This window comes from Aptenodytes patagonicus, chromosome W (assembly GCF_965638725.1).
Source record: "Aptenodytes patagonicus chromosome W, bAptPat1.pri.cur, whole genome shotgun sequence".
Lineage (NCBI taxonomy): Eukaryota > Metazoa > Chordata > Aves > Sphenisciformes > Spheniscidae > Aptenodytes > Aptenodytes patagonicus.
The window spans coordinates 24,723,537-24,737,046 of NC_134981.1; the positions used below are offsets into that span (position 1 = coordinate 24,723,537).

At 35.1% G+C, this 13,510-nt stretch overlaps 1 protein-coding gene across 2 annotated transcripts in view; it reads right to left on the bottom strand.

Moving 5' to 3' along the window:
- Positions 1-1,460: 1,460 nt before the first annotated feature.
- Positions 1,461-13,510, bottom strand: part of LOC143172016 (transmembrane protein 161B-like) — a 50,432-nt gene continuing 38,382 nt past the window's right edge. For both annotated transcript variants that reach the window (XM_076361227.1, XM_076361228.1), the window contains 7 exons: positions 13,272-13,423; positions 12,658-12,718; positions 11,147-11,287; positions 8,275-8,388; positions 6,096-6,270; positions 3,782-3,878; positions 1,461-2,564 (listed from right to left, as the gene is read on the bottom strand). In XM_076361227.1, coding sequence (XP_076217342.1) covers positions 2,287-2,564; positions 3,782-3,878; positions 6,096-6,270; positions 8,275-8,388; positions 11,147-11,287; positions 12,658-12,718; positions 13,272-13,423 — 1,018 coding nt within the window. In that variant the 3' untranslated portion in view covers positions 1,461-2,286. The remainder of the gene's footprint in view (positions 2,565-3,781; positions 3,879-6,095; positions 6,271-8,274; positions 8,389-11,146; positions 11,288-12,657; positions 12,719-13,271; positions 13,424-13,510) is intronic.

Here is a 13,510-nt window from a genome sequence, read left to right on the forward strand (position 1 = left end):
TATATAACTATAGCTCACTTTCAGTTATGAACTTTCAAAATAAACATCTGTGGCAACAGAAACTCTGTCACTTAGCATTATTTTGAAGCTTTCTCCAGTATCTAAAGTTCATTTCTATCCTTCAGATTGCAATAATAGGTTACATCTAATCTATCTAATGAGCTTCTTGGGACAAGTTCACAAGAAACTGCACTATGTTGTTTTATTATTTTCCTGTATGAAACATTAACCATGGATATCTAACTATAACTTAACTGTATCTTAAAAGCTGGCCTTATTAATTCCATTACTAATCACATATCTCAAACTAACAGAAAGTGGGTCCAGTATTGCTGGACCTGTCATATTTTGACATTCTATTGGTCTGAATGACATTTCCTAGGAATGTTTCAAGATCTGAATCTATCAAGTCAAATATTCTTTAGACCAATTCACACAGTTGAGCATTTGTCACCATTAGTTACAAAAAGGTGGTGTGAAAAAACAAAGCTTACAGTACCAGTAGCACTGAAATACTGTACCGCAATGAAACTGCTAGAATCATGCAAGGTGTTCTCAGATATCCCAAATGCATGCAGAAGGTACAAGCTGGTGTATATACATCTTTTCCTTGTATCAGTAAGTGCAACTTAATAAACTAATAACTAACTATAAAAACATTCAGTGTAGCAAGACAGTTTATCACCAGCTTAAATCTTTGATTTTCTTCATTCACTGACAGTTTGCTTTCCCATATGGTAGTTTGCAATGGATTAAATATTTGTTAAGCTTTTCCATTTATAAATGCTTATTATATGCCAAAGCTTTACAGAAATTCAAGAGTAAAAAAACAGTAACATAAAAATAGCTAATATTAGTTAAACACTGAGAACTCTCTTTACAGTGCAATATTAACTTTTTAAAAAAGCTACTGCATATAAATTCCCATTCCTGTTTTGTGATTACATGAATCATGAAAATTTGTCATTCTAGTTTGCTTAACAATGTTTTTATACTTAGGATCTATCCTTCCAACTAAACAAAACTTGTAAAGTTAATGCTTTGCTCCTCCTTACTATATCTGCTTTATTATACAGAAAATCTATTTCTGAAGTCAAAAGTTATTAGTTATTACTATATGGCCAAGTTAACACAGATTAGACTGATAAAAGATGATGATCTGACAGAGCAGAAAAGATTAACAGTTTAACATCAAGATTATCAGTTTTTTTAATATAGGTAAGTACCTTTATAGAGGCACTAAAACCAAATAGCCCTTTCAAGTGAACTTTCAAAAAAAATTAATTTTCATTTCAAAAGTGATCTTGAAATTACTAGATACACATATATCCCTGTCCCACTGCCCTGTAACATACATTCAGCAATTTAAAATAAAGATTCAATATTTAATAGATTTCATATATATTATATATTTAATATATAATATATATTTATATGTACATTACACAGATACACTCAATCAGCAGGATTAAACTGTTTTGTTTTGAAATGATTGATTGGTGTCACTGATCTACTTCAATTATTTTGTGAATTCAATGGAATTTATCCATTACCTGAAAAGAAGAAATTTAAAAGACCAAAATGTCCCACATGGCCATTACTTCAAAATTACTGCAGGGACTGAAATAATATTTATAACACCCTTCTTACTGCACAAGCTTTCATGCATATATTTAGGCAGCAATACCTGACAGGTTCACACATCTATTCCTATGTTAAATTTAAATTTTATACAGCTTTCTTTACTGTAATATACAGTATCTCTTTTGCCCTGTTGGATTATTTAATTTTTAATGGAGAAAAGTGATCAATAGCTATCCAACAATTTTTTAAAATCCCCCTACTGTTCCATTGTATGGCTGTTTCAAGATTTTACTTACTAGGCAGCCACCATTAGCATATCCGGTACCCTACTAACATAGTTCAGTCACTGACTCTTGATTCTTAAAATACAAAATTTTGAGGGTGGCTTGCTGTTTATGGAAACAAATATACTCTGAGGTGTTATCTTTTCAATGTGTCCACCAATACCCGCCACACAATAATGTCAGTCAATCCCAGTACCATAATTCAATTAGTTACCTACTGTTTCAGTAACAAAAAGTAACAAACCCAGTTGCGATTTTAAACATTATAAGAATATTCACCCTGAGAACACAGAATAAGTGTTTAAGAATAAATGCTGATATGTTTTTTCTTCATATATAGTTTTTTCTTCATCTCCTCTTGGGTACTTAGGTTTGTATCTAGAATTTGACCTCATACTTGCTTCGTCAGTTGATCGGTTTATGCCACAGTCAGGTACTGGTGATAGAAAAGCCCAAAGAGGCTTGTGGAAAAGAGGCAAGCAGCAATCCACCAGGTGAGGAAAGACAAGAGTCCTCGGAATAGTAGAGGAGTGAAAATATTCTTTAGGCTTCCCAAAGCAATTGTTATTTGCACTACAGTTACTTTCATCTTTCCATCAACAGATGGAGACTCAGAATAAACTGAACTGGGAAGCAGATTGTTTTCTACTGCAGTGTCAGAATTAGATTCTGGGTAGATGCCCCAAGAATAATTACCTGTTAAAAAACAGAGTAACACATAAGATATTTGTAGAATTATATTTTAAGTTCTGTTATTTCTAGCAACTCTATAGATCATCTTATACATATTTGTCAAACAAAAAAAACCTGCAAAATTTTACTTATAAATTAGTAAATGCTAACTGTGTCCATCCACATGGTTTCCTGATAATACTAGTAAGCTATCAGGGTAGGATTCACCTTACCTTTTGACATCCTAACTTTTACATGTGAATCAGTTGCCTTGGGACCCTGTCGGTGCTGGGTGTGATTCATCTCACCAGATGTAGATGTCTATTTTAGGATGGAATGAATCACAGACTAATAATGCCTATTTCTTTCTGTTCACATTTGGCAAAATGAATGCTGCCACTGCATGGTAGGCTGTGAAAGACATCCCTCAAAAGAAAGAAAAAAACCAGTGACATCAGATCTCCCAATAATGAAATAAACACCACATCTTACAATTTCTGTTCAAAAAGTCCACTGAAGTTTGAAATATTGAAAAAAAAATTAACAGATATTCATAAGGTTAAATCAACAATGCTTTATACAGCTCATTGTTGAAAGATGTCAAAAGCAGCAAGAGAAGAGCACAGCTTAAAAGCTGTTTATCAGCTGTTCGCCAGCAGGTCAAGGGAGGTGAGCCTTCCTCTGTACTCAGCACTGGTGAGGCCACACCTGGAGTCCTGTGTCCAGTTCTGGGTTCCCCAGTACATGGACATACTGGAGAGAGTCCAGCGCAGGGCCAAAAAGATGATGAAGGGCTGGAGCATCTTTCATATGAGGAGAGGATGAGAGAGCTGGGACTGTTCAGCCTGGAGAAAAGAAGGCTCAGGGGGGATCTTATTACTCCATATAAATACCTGATGGGAGGGAATGAAGAAGAGGGAGCCAGGCTCTTCTCAGTACTGCCCACTGACAGGAGAAGAGGCAATGGGCACAAATTAAAACACAGGAAATTTCATCTGAACACAAGAAAACACTTTTTTACTGTGAGGGTGGTCAAACACTGGAACAGGTTGCCCAGAGAGGTTGTGGATTCTCCCTCCTTGGAGATACTCAAAACTCGACTGGACACGGTCCTGGGCAACCTGCTGTAGCTGACTCTGCTTGAGCAGGAGGGTTGGACTAGATTCTAATTTTCTTTAGTAGACTGGAAATATAAATGCCCTATATAGAATAGAACACAGGTTTGTTCAAATTTTGCCTACCTAGTGTTTTCAAAAGCAGAGTTGCGTGAAGGACCATTACCAATGGTGCAACATACTGCAGTGCAATTACACAAAGATAACAGAATACCCGAGCCACCTGGGAAAATAGAAAAGAGTAATTCATGAGTTCTGGGTGATCAAAGCAAACCTTTATGTATATGCTTAGGAAAAACAAGCAATTAATAAAAAAACCCAGTTCTTATGCCAAAAAGCTACTTTAAAAGTTTTATAGCATGTTTTGGTATGTGAAATATTGTCTTCAAAAGACCTAATGAAGAAGTGATCCCTATAACGAATTCTAGTTTCAGGACACTTACGATCCTGAGAGGAATTGCTGAAAGAAAATAGTTAAAAGTAGCGGTTCTGTTAACACAAACAAGATTAACTTTGCTTATGCAAACTGAATGCTGTAATTCAAATATTCATATTTGAAAACACTAGAATTTTATAAGCCATCTCAAAGCTAAATATATGATTAACCCAAGTGATTTACAAACTAAATCCCATTTCAAAAATGAAGTACTGTGACTGTAGAAACAGTCCAAAGCCTGATCAAAAGTAAATGAAACTTTGGTTAATATTGCAGTCCCTTTTCAAAGTGAGATATTTGTAAGATCTCCAAATGGAAAACACCAGTACTTTAAAAACAATGACAAGAGGAATTTTCATTAGCAGTTCATCAATAACAAAGCATTTAAATGATCTTTATTTCAGGTACACATTATGGTTCATTGAAAACCACTCAGATTTATCCTGCTCCCAATCTGTTCCAGCTTTCTCAAGATTGTTACATTACATATTTTACATAAACTGTTGACCTAAAAGGCTAGATCAAATGAAGAAGGAAAAAAAGTCATAAAATCAATAGCAAGCAAGCAGCAAAATAAAGTTAACTGGATTTTAGAAAAGAACAGAATACAGGGTGGCAAAAAAAGATGAAGGCAGCCCTGATATTTTTGGAAATAACTTTAAAACCTTAAAGGGCTTTGAGATGATCAAGCATCAAAAAACTACCATGAGAAAAAAAGCAGTAAAACATTGACAGAAGAAAAAGCATGAGACAAAATACTTTAAGATAATTGATGGCATATGATGAAAAGAGCAAATAAAAAAAAGTAATGATCATTGTAGGAAGACAGATAGGAAAGACTTTACTGGCAAAAGCACCAGAAGAAAAGAAAGCAGGCATGGCTAGTAAAACCAGATAGGACTATATTTAGTGGCCCTGAGCTTCTTAAAGAGAAGATATTCGAAGTACTGGATAAACGGATTTAGGAAACACCACATACAGAAGGCATTATTATTTTATCAATAAGATGAAAGCTCCCAAAACTAAAATTATCAATTCACAACAACTAGAACAGTTCTGTCATAAACAATTGCTGCTAGTTGTATTTCCTAACCTTTTTTCTGAAGTCCAATGCCAGTCACTTGGTTTGTAACTACATATTTGAAATAACAAAGACAAGATTATAGTAGTGATGATCTAAAAACAGAGAGGAAGCTTTGTCCTATGGCATACTTCGATATTCCTTCTGGAATACACCCTGACTCAGCAAGATTATCAGGCAGCACTATCATGCAACACTAGAAATAAGTTCATTTTGCAGGAAACATGCAACACTACTCTATATCAAGCTTGCAAATTTCTATCTATTTCCTCTGTTTGTTGACATTTTTTTATTATTTTTCTTAAAAAAAAAAAACCTCAAGGAAATCTTTCCCTTTTATCACTTGCCACAGTAACAAGATGGGCAGATGGTTTTATATCTAGGCTACTGCATTTGAGAGTGGTCTTACAGAACTAAACATGTCTTATTTTATCCCAAAATATAACCATCCTATCTTAAATTTTGCCCCAATTTAAAAATTACAGTTGGGATTAGGTAACAATATTTTGTTCTTCTATCTAAATCTGACTTTTTTTTCCATGCTGTAGCTAAGAAATCACCACTTACCCTATACAATCCCCAGGTTCAATTCATGCCGAACAGAAAAACTCATCAAGATAAACATAAGGCTTGCCAAGATATTTGTAAAGAATACTTCATGATGGGATCTCTTAGAACAATAGAGGAACAACTTAAGACAAAGCATCTGAATAATATGGATGAAGCATCTTTGCATATTTTGAGTTGCAGAATTTTGCTGTAATGGTGCTATTTTTATAAAGGATATAGTTTAGGAAGCTTCATTCAAATTTCAGTTCTGGTGCCAAGGAAGACAACAAACCAGATGTTTATGTTTTTCTATGAAGAAAATTTGCACAGACAGAGCACCCAAATATATGTAACCTTAGTGCCATTATACTTACCATTTTTTGTAAATCAATTGTACTTATTCTGCCGGCTTCCTTTTTCATCTGATCCACACATTTCTGGGCTAAATTCAGATAGGCCTGTAAGTGACTGCGCATCATAGCCAACCGTAAAGCACACAACAGGATTATAATCCACAACCGCATGGTGGCAAATGTATCTTCTGACATTCTGTGGATAAAAAGGGTAATGTTGTTTACCAAAGGTCACCTACCGCTACAGAGTTATTTGTTTGTATCACCTGTAAGGAAATCTTTAAGCATATTGTTAAAAATAGTTACACACAATCCACAGTTATAGAGTTCATGTGCAAGTAATATTCACTTCTCCCCCCTGTTCTCTTTACTGCTTGTATTGGGTTTACGTGGCAAGGTATTGGTAGCAGGGGGGCTGCAGGGGTGGCTTCTGTGAGATGACAGAAGCTGCCTCCATATCGGACGGAGCCAGCTCCAGCTGGCTCCAGGATGGACCCACCGTTGGCCAAAGCTGAGCCAATCAGCGACGGTGGTAGCACCTCTGTGATAACATATTTAAGAAGGGGAAAAAACTGCTGGGCAACAGCAGCTGGAAGAGAGGAGTGAGAATATGTGAGAGAAACAACTCTGCAGACACCAAGGTCAGTGAAGAAGGAGGGGGAGGAGGTGCTCCAGGCGCCGGAGCAGAGATTCCCCTGCAGCCTGTGGTGAAGACCATGGTGACGCAGGTTGTCCTCCTGCAGCCCATGGAGGACCCCACGCCAGAGCAGGTGGATGTGCCCTGAAGGAAGCTGTGACCCTGTGGAGAGCCTGCACTGGAGCAGGCTCCTGGCAGGACCTGTGGCCCTGCGGGGGACCCATGCTGGAGCATTTTGTGAAGAACTGCAGCCCATGGGAAGGACCCACGTTGGAGAAGGTTGTGAAGGATTGTCTCCCGTGGGTGGGACCCCACACTGGAGCAGGGGAAGAGTGTGAGGAGGAAGAAGTGGCAGAGAGAAAGCCTTATGAACTGACCGCAACCCGCATTCCCTGTCCCCCTGCGCCACTGGGGGGGAGGAGGTAGAGAATTCGGGAGTGAAGTTGAGCCCAGGAAGAAGGGAGGGATGGGGGGAAGGTGTTTTAAGATTTGTTCTTATTTCTCATTACCCTACTCTGACTTTTGATTGGCAATAAATTAAATTAATTTCCCCGAGTCCAGTCTGTTTTGCCCATGATGGTAATTGCTGAGTGATCTCCCTGTCCTTATCTCTATTACAGCATTAGATCCAAATTAGTACCCATTTGTCTGCAAACAAGAACAACTCTTAAATGCTTGAATTCTGAGTAATGAAGACAGGGCACTAAAAAGCAGGCTCTTTCAGATAATTCCAAGTTTTGAGATATATAGTCCTAGATAACAACTTCAACTGCCTTAGATACATTGCTATAGCACAACTCTCATTAAGATTAACTGAAGAGTAAAATGGAAACACAAAAATTATATATTTGCAATGTTTTATGCAATAGCTCAGTGATCACAGTTATCTTAGAAGCATCTTTTAGATCTAGAAAGCAATAAAAGTGACAGCAAATCCTATCAGTTTCAACTCTATTTGGATACTATTTTGAATGATCTGTTAATAAAGTGGCAATGATGATCACCTATGCTACTTATACAATATTGATTTCAGATACAATTCTTCCTGAAAATTCTTTCCCTTTTTATGTTTTTAAATATTTTAGCTATCATATTTCATATGCACTTCATCTACACATAGATTTTAAGATAAGTCTCATAGTACTAAGAACCTTAGGTCAGTTCTCATACCAATGTATTTCAATTGTCTTCAGTGAAATCACTTCTCTCTTACACCAATAAGTAAGATGTAAGGTATTAGAAGCTGGCAATGAAGTGGTATTCTGTCCCTAGGAAGAACAACGCAGAACTCTGACACAGAGATGCCAGAAGATAGCAGCTCTTTGGGAACCACTGCCTTACCATTCTTCATTGGATTCAACACTCTGCGACTAATTCTCATTCTTCCTAAACAACAGAAGCCCTTTACAGCTCAGTTGGAACTTCTACGATACCTTTCATGACAGATGCTAGTCACAGCCACAATTTTAAGTTTTCCATGTTGCTATGACTTTTACAGGGCACTACTTAGACTTAAGGTTTTATCCTCAGTACCCCAGAAAGAATTTTTAAAGGGAATCTTACAAAGGTATGCTCTCTTTGCCCAAAGGTGGGTTCATAATGTAGTCCTTAGTGATTGGTTTTACCCACAGTAGAACCATAAGTAAAGGAGCCAAGAAGTTTATATGTAGCAATGTTCTGGAAGAGGAAAAAAAAAGGGAGTGGGTTATTAAATACAGTTACCATACTGTTGAAACTGATGGTACAGATTACAGAAGACTAATACAAACTTTAAAATAGGGGGGGCAAAGGTAAATAAGAGAATTACTTCCCTTTTTTTATAAGTACGACTTAAGTCTCAACAAAACAGTAATATTACATACTGTGAAATCACACTGGTTGTGGTTTAAAAAAAGCGCTCTTTGGAATAAATCAAGTTTTTTAGATATTCGAACAAACTAACCAAAGGAACTACACGCATTATACCACACTATAGTAAAAGACAGTTGTTGAAAATTTCCATACGATGGCATAATACCAAACTGCAGTAGCCATTACTGTTTTAATCTAGAGGGTGAGTATCTTAGATGGATAATTACAGAAAATATGCTGCTATATTAGTGATTTTTTTTTGCTTTATTAAAAATGTACTCAGATTAATTTCTATTATCTATACAGACCAGGAGAAACACTTTTCACAGGTCAGATCATGCAGTTTAATGAAGATTTTTACTTAGGAACCTTGAGGAGCAGTCCAAAGCATTTCAGTAACTTGTGAAATGAGCTTCTACTTATTTAAGACAGCCTATTGGATTAGTGGACTGGAATGTGCCAAAGAGTGGCAAGAACCACTTTGTGTTTATTTGAATAGAGGTAGAAAGGCTGAAGGACTCTTGAAGCAGGCTCTGGGAAAGGAGTGAATGTGTAGGAAAATGGTACGAACTGATTAAGAGAACTCCAAAATATATACGGGGAAGGATGCTGCTAAAGGAAAACCAAACAGGCGATCAAAATTAAAATTGACACCAGATTATTTTAATTCTATTTTATCCAAAAACTTATTCCCTATTTATATATGCAAGATTCATGTTAATAATTTTGACCACATTACTGAAGTGGCAATTCATCATTTGCCTAATCTCCAATTTTTTTTTTTAAGTCACTGCTCCCTATAAGTCTCCCATTCTGTAATTATGGCTTGTACCTTTTTTTTTTTACAAATGTATGACCTTATATTTACCTTACATGGAAAGGCATTGTTTTCCCCAGCTGTATCAATGATGTCATCTTCATTTACTACTCCCCTTTAGTCACTGTCAAACAACTGCAAACATTCAGTAATGATCTACTACTCATTGACAAAAACACACCACTAAGGGCAAATACTGATCTTTTCAGAGCCCATTAGAAACAATCACTTAGCAATGATTCTTTGTTTATAATTACCTAACTACATTGATATCTGACCAAGTTTTAATCCATTTAATGTTATTTTTATATTGTTCCAGTTTAATAGTCAAAGTATTGGTAGACCTTTAAAAAGAATTTGCTTGGTGCTGCACAATGTTATCTTTAATAATCAGTTCTAATATCCCCTAAACATCAAGTTAGACAAGATTTATTTTTTTCATAACCCCATACTAATGGATATTAATTACCCTCTTAGTTCTTGATTAATGAAGTCCTGTTTCAGAGATTTTATATTTCTGCCTAAGATCTCATGTCCACAGATCAAGACAGACGTTGGAAAATTAGAGGATAGTTACAGAAAAGGCACACGAAATTTTAAAATATTGAAAACCATAAAAATTAAAAACTCAGGAGTTTAAGAGGTGACTTGATCACAGTCTACACATAGACTGAAACTTAATAGCAGACACAACAAAAGTCAATAGCTTGCAGCTGTAATTGGATGCATTCAACTACAATGAGAGTGCAGGTCTAATACAAAGTAATTAGTTAACAATTTACCAAGAGTAAAGGATACACTTTTAAACATAGTTTAATTTTTTAAATGGGGCATTTTTTGGAAAAAATACACTTCAGTTTGAGCATAAATAATTTACATATCAGAAAATCTAATGGTTCTCTTATGAAAGTGGCCAGACTTAAATGATCACAATGGCCTATACTGCAGAATTTGTGTCATTAACATGCATTAAATATTCAGAGGTTATGATCTATGAAAGACATATGGAGTTGTTCCCTCAACCAGAGAATGATGAAGAAAAATAGTTAAATATAAGGGAACATTTTACTTCCAAACTCAAGAACAGCTGAAAATGTTCCTTTAAACTGGTATTAACCTCTGAGCCTTATTATATATTCTGGGTCATCATAATGTAAGAAATACTGAAATACTGAAAAGGACAATTTTAATTTACTTTTCATTTTAAAGCCATAAAAGCTTTAATAACTGAATGCACTTCCTATATGTTACTTTAAATTCAATATTTATTACCAGAAGTTTTCACTGAGTTTTAGATTCCCTTTTAATGTGTTTCAAATTGATTGCCTTTCTGAAGCTGTTTCTTCACTTTCTGTTTTTAATTTGTATCTTAACCTAATATTATTAACAAAGGCCCATCTAGGAAAAAAAAGTCTGTGGCTGCACCTCTTCTTCCAGACAGTTATTTGAATTTCCAAAAAGATATGGGGGAAAGGAAACAGGAAGTAGAAACATTCATGGTGGATCTCTCACACGAGGAAAGAAAAGGAATGCTTCTTTAACTCATATTCCACTTTCGAGGCAAAGAATGTAATAGATCGGCAGAGGGCAGGTTGAACACAAAGAGGCAGGTCACAAGTCTGCTGGAGATATGAAAAGCAGGCAGCAACAGAAGTCTTAGTCAGTCACTACCTTCTTATTGGAATAGTTTGCTTTGTTTATTTTCAGACATTAAACTGAGATTTAAGACTGAGTAGCATATACCTATGTGTATATATTTTCTCTTACTGCGTTATTTTTTCTTTTGCTAAATTCAGAGCATCCAGATGCATTTGAGCCAGTCGCAAGCCAGGGAATGTCAAAAAAGCACCGATAAGTGAACACAGAACAGCCAGGAACAATCTGAAGGTTAGTTTAGACACAGGACCCCTAAAAGAAAAGAAAGGAAATAAGCATTGGAGGGGGGGGGAATCAGAGACTACTTTCAAATCAACAGTATCTAACAAATTAATCAAATTAAAATAAAAAACAAGCAAGTCACCTATTTATTTACTAAAAAGAATAAAAAGCTCTTCAATATAAGAAAACCAAAACCTAAGCTACTTCCTACAAGATGTTAAATTTGTTAGCAGAGCAAAATACCAAAAAAGAATAATTTTATATTGTGATTAACAAGTTATGCAATAAAAATAGCTAGTGGAATGAATTAGATGATTATACTTTTAATAGAAGAACAGATACATCGCAAGTTTAACTGGTCAAAGGCAAATTTTTATTTTTATTTTTAAGTTATGCCATTCAAACTACCAAGAGACACCATCATCAACTCAATCACTGCTGTAAACAGCCAAAGCACTGTGAATGTTTAAAAGGAAATGGACACAAACAGAAAAATTAATACAGAAATTAGTAAATTCAGAAATTAGTAAATTCAGAATAGTTTATGAAAAACAGAGCAAAGAAAGGTTAAGAAACACATGGAATTCAGTTGAAGGATTTCTTTCTCATTAAATATCCATATCTATAAATGACACATCGTTCTAAGTATATATTTGAAACTTCTGGTCCTCACAAATTAAAAAAAAAAATCTATAATTCTTATATAATACTTGAGAATTTCCAAACAAGAAATTCAAATTTGTATTCCCACAGTGATGACATACCCCATATGATCCACATTTTGGATCATGTGTTTAAGGCAAGGATTGTAACAGAATTCCGTTTACAATATACAGAAGCTGTCTAAGACAGTGATTGTATATATAAGTAACATCACAAGCTATGGAACATTCCTTTGTCAGTCTATACAAAACTTGGATGTACTGTAGCAAGCAGATGTATTTGCCTAAGAGGAAAACGCTATTATAGCCTGAAAACATGACTGAAAGCCAAAATTTACTCCTAATTCCAACTTTATTACAGGCTCCATCTGTAGCTTTTGCACTCTCATCCTCCTGCATACCACAGGAACTGCAAAAAATACTTATCTCCTGTTTTAAGCAATCTTTTCAAAGCTGAAGGGACTGTTTAAGAATTACCATGAGAAAGACTTTTATAGTTTTTAACTGTATTTTATGGACTGGAATAATTTTGGAATAAAAAGGGAATACACAAATGCAACTTAAGTTACTTTGTAAATATTGATGGATTATTTTCATTAATCCACCTCTTCACATTAATACAGAGATTATAAGTGCGTATAAGAGCAAAGCATGCATGACAAATGCTTGCTAAGAAAATCCAAGTGGTTCAGTTATAAATGCAACATAATGAAGACCAATGTATATCCAGAAACTTACTGGGATTCCAAACCCTGCTTTTCAAGAAACTGCATAGCACTTTCTGAAAAATTCGAGAATCCTGCAGAGACACAAATTATATGTATTTTATCACAGTACAAATATAAAATCTCTTTTTTTGAAATAAAATGCTAGGTAACAGGACGTATTTTAAACAAATTTTGTCTAGCATTATTATTATTATTAACAAATTATGTCTAGCATAGCTCTTTCACGTGCTAATTAGTATGCCACAATGCAATAAAACTCGGTTGTTAACACAAACAGTCTTTGAAAACATCTCTGATATTTGCACATTTCATGAACATGAATAAAACATTCATTTTTAAGAAGGTAAGTATGCAAGGCAAAATGGGTTAAAAATAAAAGTGGAAAGTAAATATAATTAACAAAGCAAACAACCTAGGTAAAGACTACACTATTTAAAACAAAACAAGGAAAATATACAGGATATCCTTCAGAATCAACATTCCAAAGCAAGATTTCCTAAAAGTGTATTACATATAGAGTTCATTTAAATACAGGTATTCTCAAAACCACCTAAAATGCTTAAAATTCATTTTTCAAGTAATGTAATCACTAGAGCTGTTGCAAACCCTGAAGAAAGGAGTTACCTGATTCGAGTCCGAACTCCAGATAGCTTTCTGTCACAATCAGGATTGCCATTGCTTTCACAAAGAAGAAGCAGCCAAAGGTGACACAGACTGATCTTTCACCTCCATCCTCTACTATGAAATAATGGGTGGTCAACGAAAACAGTATCTTACTATACAAGAAAAACGTCAAGGAAAATCAAGTTTGTAAAATAACTATATTTATGAATTATAAAGCTGTATTTTGGTCATCTACACTA